This window comes from Citrus sinensis, chromosome 8, assembly GCF_022201045.2.
Source record: "Citrus sinensis cultivar Valencia sweet orange chromosome 8, DVS_A1.0, whole genome shotgun sequence".
In the NCBI taxonomy this organism is placed as follows: Eukaryota; Viridiplantae; Streptophyta; class Magnoliopsida; order Sapindales; family Rutaceae; genus Citrus; species Citrus sinensis.
This window is the reverse complement of record NC_068563.1, coordinates 9,729,281-9,735,751: the sequence shown is the minus strand read 5'-3', so window position 1 is coordinate 9,735,751 and position 6,471 is coordinate 9,729,281. Positions and strand designations below refer to the sequence as shown.

General features: G+C 33.1%; 1 protein-coding gene across 1 annotated transcript; it reads right to left on the bottom strand.

Annotated features, from left to right (window-relative positions):
* Window positions 1-2,897: 2,897 nt before the first annotated feature.
* On the bottom strand, window positions 2,898-5,362 carry LOC102631142 (B3 domain-containing transcription factor VRN1-like). Its single transcript, XM_052433034.1, has 4 exons — window positions 5,232-5,362; window positions 3,744-4,119; window positions 3,451-3,626; window positions 2,898-3,353 (listed from the first exon to the last, which is right to left on the bottom strand). The coding sequence occupies exons 1-4, from the start codon at window positions 5,307-5,309 to the stop codon at window positions 3,111-3,113; spliced, it is 873 nt and encodes a 290-aa protein (XP_052288994.1). The 5' UTR covers window positions 5,310-5,362; the 3' UTR covers window positions 2,898-3,110.
* Between the last annotated feature and the right edge of the window lie 1,109 nt (window positions 5,363-6,471).

Here is a 6,471-nt window from a genome sequence, read left to right as displayed (position 1 = left end):
TGATGGGTCAGGCCGGGTTTTCTAAGCTCAGGCCCAGGCCCTCTAAACGTCTATTCATGTATGGTTGGTTAGGCCGTGCCGGCTATTGTGGACCTAGGCTTTAACATATTTTTTGAATTTTTTTTTTGAGTTGGACTATTGGTATCCCCATTAATCTTATAAAATTTTTGTCATATTATAATTACTTTTAAAGATAAATATAAATAGAATTAATCTCATTTATATTTTTTTCTCTATTTAATTTCATTTTGCTTGCACAATATAAATTTTTTTAATCATTAGAATAATCTAAATTTAAAAAGCAATCTATAAATTTTTTTAATCATTAAATTAATCTAAATTTAAGAAGCAAATTTTTAAGCCAAAATAATACTCTTGTAATATATGTAGCAACAAAATTAGGATACAACATTGTGAGAAAATAAATTAAATAAAATTTTATCTCACTACAAATAATTTTTTAAGAATTCTCAAACTAATTGTTGCACCCAAAGTTTATATGTACGATAAAATTGTATTGGACCATAAAATACTCAATATTTTATATGGTTTTTCTTACTTTTTCTTCTAGATTTTTTTTTAGAAATTAAACAATAAAGAAAGTTTGAAGAGATGAATACAATTATTAAGACTAAAAAAATGAGAAAATTATTAGAAATTGTAAGATTTATAAATGAAAATAGTGTTTATTAAAAAAAAGGGTACTTTTGGCATTAAATGGAACATAATTGAAAAAGGGGTTCCAAAAAGATTTTGGAGGGGTGCTAGTAGTCCCACTCTTTTTTTTTTTTAATTTTTATAAATTTATAATCAGTTAACAATTAATAAATTATTATTACCAATGAATTAAAGAAAGTGGTTGTCTCAAAATAAAATGATAAGTAAAAAACAAAAGTTTATAGACTTAACTTTGAGTACTGAATTTTAATTTAAGCATCCTCTCTCTTAATTAATGTTATCTCCTATCAGGAGAAAAAAAAAAAAAAGAAGACGGCTGCCTAAAGCTTGAAGGTTTTAAAATAATTAATTTTTGAATAATTAACGTTGATACGAATATCTAAAATGATTGGAAAATTCTAGCTTGGCTCAGACTTTTTTCACAAACCCTTTATTTTGGCTCTTTCACAACAAACCTAAGATTTTATGCATTGGGCCAGACAAGATCTCGGCCTTTTCGCCAAGCCTAAAGCGATCTGGTGGCCAATGAGTAAAAAAAAATTGGTAGGATTGGTTCTTCTTTCGTTAAATTGTCATTTTCCAAAGGGTGTTTTTGCAAATTGGTTGAAATATTTTGGGCTCATTGGTTAATTAGTTCGGCATGTATATATTCCGGTGGTGATATTTTCATAAAAATCTTTTGCAAATCCATTTCATTTCTAACAACTAATTATAATAAATTCACAATTTTTTAAAAATATAAATAAAAAAGAAATTGAAAGATTTAATAAAATAAAATTAAAGAGTAATTTTCTAACGAGGGATATAAAATAAAAGACAACAAAACACACATGACAATGCATTTTATCCTATAATATATTCGAATATCTATTTTTTTTTATTTTTTAATTGATCCCTTACTTTAGAATCTCTTATTAGATAATGACTCTTAAATTAAATACCTAAGCAACGTTAATGTTCATAGATACCTGAATGTTCTATTATGTGAACTTATTACAATTAGTTTTTGGAAGTGGGATGGATTTATAAAAATAGTGGAGTATAAATATCTCCAACCCCATGTACTTATATCCCCATTACTTCTATCATAATATTTGGTAAGAATTTTTTTAACGATAATGTTAAACTTACAAAATAATCTGAAGTTTGTATCACGTAATAGTTGTTGTGGCATTATATTATATGGTCATGCGATAACTAATTATTGAGTCTCACAAAATTAATAAATTTATACTATGTCACATTTAACTAGATTGTCAAATCATATAGCTTTTATGTCAAGTTAATTCACAAGTTGCCAAAAACAACTACCAACAATTAGATTGGGGGAAGCCCCAATAGATTTTTCAATTCTTACTTTTTTCGAAATTCAAACTCAAGTTGCCAAAAAAAAAAATTAGAAAATCACTTGATCAAATCTCTAGAGGCATGAATAATACTCTGCTTGCTAAGTAATATCTAAATATTTTCATTCTAAGCACTAAAATGATGCTCATAACTTTGAAATTACTTATCACTTCATCTCTCTATTCAGTTGATTATTGCTTATAAGAAAATTCTATTAAGCATTGCTTTTTTTTTTTTTTTATGCATATGTGAATTAAAGAAAATCCCAAAAGTTTACAATTTTCTTTTTCTTCTTTTACCACAAGGGTCTTCTATTAGATTCTCTCCGGAAATCCATTAAAAAGTTATACAAACCTAATGATTTGACTGTTATTCTGTTTTGTTCGTGAAAACTTTTAATAAATAAGTCCTACATAAGCTGATTTCCACAGCAAGTTTTCTAACCGACTTTGTAGGGATATCAACAGTACTATAGTAGGGACCTATACGAGATTTTACTACAAAATTATGTCAATACGTAATATTATTTAACTATAAGGACTCATATGTCATTCAACAAATCACAGCCTTTCAATATGTAGTCACAAGGCACATGGCATGGTGGCTTCTCAAATTCTAAATAAATTTAGGATGAAAACACTTTTGAAAAACTGAAAAAGGATTATTGAAATCTATCAAGTCTCAAATTTATGACGCTAAAGTTGTTTAGTTTAAGTCAAATGCTTAATTTACCTGAAAAGAATTTTAATCATTATGAAAAGATGATGACAGCTGCTCATTCCAAAGAGCAAATGACCATCAAGAGGTGCTCTTGCCCTTGTTTGTACGAAACTGTATGCCACAAAAGCTTTACAAATGAACATGCCCAATCCTTTGCTTCTCACTTGTAACACATGAATTTCCATTGAAGGCATCCAACAATGCACAGAAAGCTAATGTATTACTTGCTCTAGTACAAATGTTTGTGAGACTGTTTGAAGCATTTTAACGACAGTTCAAGAAAAGAAAAACTGGCAGCTTAGGGAGATCTTAGATTCGAAAGTCATCAAACTTAGCTGACTACTTCAACAATTTGATTGCTCTAATTATGTGTAAACAACTGAAACTTTCAGAAGAATGTTCTTATTCTTCTTCTTGATCATCTCAAGTATGAGAATATCTCCTTCTGTCACATGATTCTCCTCGAAAAATCCAAGCCATCCTGTCAGAAAACACTCACCGGAAGATGATTTCATTTCTGTAGCCAACTTACTTCCACCACGGGAGTCTTGTACTACGACATGGCTATCGCCACTCAAGTACTTCTGAGCAAATGTGGCCGGCACATACTACGTATGCATTAAAAAAAAGAAAAAGAAAATATAAATTTAATTTGAAAGAATGATATGAAACAAATAACAAGAAGAAAAGTAATTTAGAGCTCACCACAACATGTTCCATCATGTTTCTTGTTTGCAAGACAACAAGGAATGAAGGTTTTTCAGGCTTGATGCTTCTAGCAGCCTCAATTGCTGCTTGTCTTTCCTTCACTGAAAGAACTTTCATTGATTCACAAACACAGATTCTCATGTCTTCAAGCAATTTTATGATATCAATTTCATCTGCAATTTTCGGAGTTGGTGATGGAAGAGTGTAACTTTGCTAAACCCTGAGCTACACAGAATAAAATAGATATGTAAACAGATTCATTGTACAAAATCATAATACATCCATGTCACCTTGCATCGATTCATTCATATTGTCCGGTTGATTTTTCTCCTCTATCCCTTCCATTCTGGGCTTCTCGCCTTGCATCTCATAGCCATTATGCTTTGGAGGAGTGCATGAATTTCTGGACGGATACTGAATCCCACAGTAAGTTAAGTTATCAAGTATAAATACTTGAAAGCTTGAATTCTTTCTGTATCGGAAGACAACAAAATATCCAGCAGAAATTGAATGATATTCCACAAATGCATGCCAACCATTCTGAAACCAGATGCTTCCCTCATCTTTTGTTAAACCTACTCGCCAAACACAACCATTAGGAACTGCGAGTGTAGCAACAGCTGAGAGTTCATGCCCAAATTTCCTCACAAATTCTTGTGGAATCATCTGCGTTTAGGCAGATAAATTTAGATGCTATGTATTTGGAAAATGAAAATGATGCTTTCATGGCGTTGCGGTAATAAGTTTAATATCAGATCAAGGATACAGAAGCAAAAATACATATCCTTAGTGCCAGTACAATACAGAAGAAGGATTTGAAATAATCTGATATAAACAGTATAACAGAGTTACCACTCAGCCTAGAAACTGACTCAAAAGTTGATGATATATGCTGTTCAATGCCAAAAGCAAGGGAAATTATGCATTCGATAGTGAGGAGAGCCAGAATACAGATGCAATGAACAGCTTTATCTCTAAAGCAAAGGCATGCTAAATAGGTTAGCTAGATCTCATCATGTGTAACCAGATATGGTCAAATATCAAAACAATTACTACTTAAATGACAGAAACCTTTATCAACAGATTAAATGGAGCCTTTGCCTCATTAAAAAACTTTCTAAAGCAACGGAATCTAACAGAACCCCAAAAAGTCATAGGCTACCCTAATAAATCTAGATAAATAACTTTTTAAAGCCTAAATTACATGATTACAGAACTTTCTTGTCACCCAAACTTTTCATGAACATAGTACTGCATCACCATCATTTGTTTATTTCCTCAGCGTCGGTTGTGCAGGTGTTTGTTAAAAGCAATGTATTGTTTGTTAAAATGCCCCATTGAAGGTCAGGAGTATCCTCATATCTCTTGACCAGCCTAGGCTTTCTTGTGTCCTGTTGATGAGCTGTACAAAAGACTGAGCATAGAGCTAGAGCAACCGCGATGGTGCAAGAGATAAGATCAAGCAAATAAGTACAACAAATGAAAGCTGTAATGTGACCATACGATATGCACCTTGTTTTACAAGAAACAAACTTTCTACATATGGCGCTTACGAATGAATGAAAATCTGGGGTATGTTGGTAACAGTTCAGATAGCATTGTGTTGGTTTTACTTTAAAAGCTACTGTAATGTAACAACGAAGAAAATACATAAGATGCACTTTTTTTTTTTTTTGTTGGGGGGGGGGGGGGGTGGTGGGGGGGCTCAAAAGGACAGAAGCTCTGAACAACTGATCCTTGGAAAGCAAGAGTAATTATAAAATTTTTGAGAACATTACCAGTTTTTTGTCTTCAATGGTGGAGGCATGGATGGCCTTGAAGAAATGCGAAGGTGACTTTGCCATGGAACTGGACATTATGAGTTATGCTCTCCTTCTATGTGCTATTTGCTTTTATAAATAGAGCACCAGACAGCAAGTTTGTTTCAGCTGTACCGGATTTTTCCCTTTTTCTCCTTTTCTTTTCAAAATATCCATCCTTTCTTCTATAACAAAGGAACCAAGCCATTGGTCCAAGTACCGAAGATAATATTTACACTGCAAAGTTACGATTAGCCTTAAACAAACCTGCTGCTGGTCTTTTTGACTTTGAAAATGCAGCTTTTAACAGGGAATCTCTGATTCTGAAGGATTCTTGATTTGGAGCAGTACAGATGCAGATATGCTTATATATTAGAGGAAATTTTATTTTGGTTCAAAAGTTTATGTTGAAGCTGTCATTTCCATTTTGGGCAGATGGGGTTGAAGCTGACACTATTCAATGAAGCAGCAGCCAGCAGCAGTTCTATTGGCTCTGCCCTTATACAGATGACCATTAATTTGGGTTTTTTTTTTATAAGAAAGATTTCACTTTCATTAAAGAAACTTTGAAATGTCAGACATAATGTGATAGGGTATTTCACCCTTCCATACACAACTTTCCCGATTAACTAAAGCTATTTTAGCTAAAGTATGAGCAATAGCATTACATGTTCTTTGAATTTTCTGGAGTTCCACCATGCTGTTGAAACCCTGCAGTTTTTGCTGGATTTCAGAAATGGTCCAGTAAATTTCAGTTCTGCTGCTCTTGTTGTGTAGCACAAAATCCACCACATCCTGGCAATCGGTCTCTAAGATTAGAGGGCTCAAACTTGCTTCCATAACAACTTGCAACCCAAAATTGACAGCTGCTGCCTCTGCTTGAGCTACATCTCCATGGTACTTTGTGTGGTTTACTGCTGCAATTATGATTGCTCCACTATCATCTCTGATCACCACCCCAAGCCCCACTTGATTTTTCTCTTTATTGACTGCAGCATCCACATTTGCTTTGAAATGACCTTGTGGAGGAGGAATCCATTTTGCCCCTTTCGCTGGAATTGCTTTTGCTGCTGCTTGGACCTTTGTCATTCTGACTCTTGCATAGGACTCAACCACTGCTTCAGCTTTGGCTACTGAGATTTGGGGGTCTTGCCTTTTGTTTTCAAACACAAAAATATTTCTTGTGTGCCACGCTGTCCAGAAGAGAGCAATTATCAAT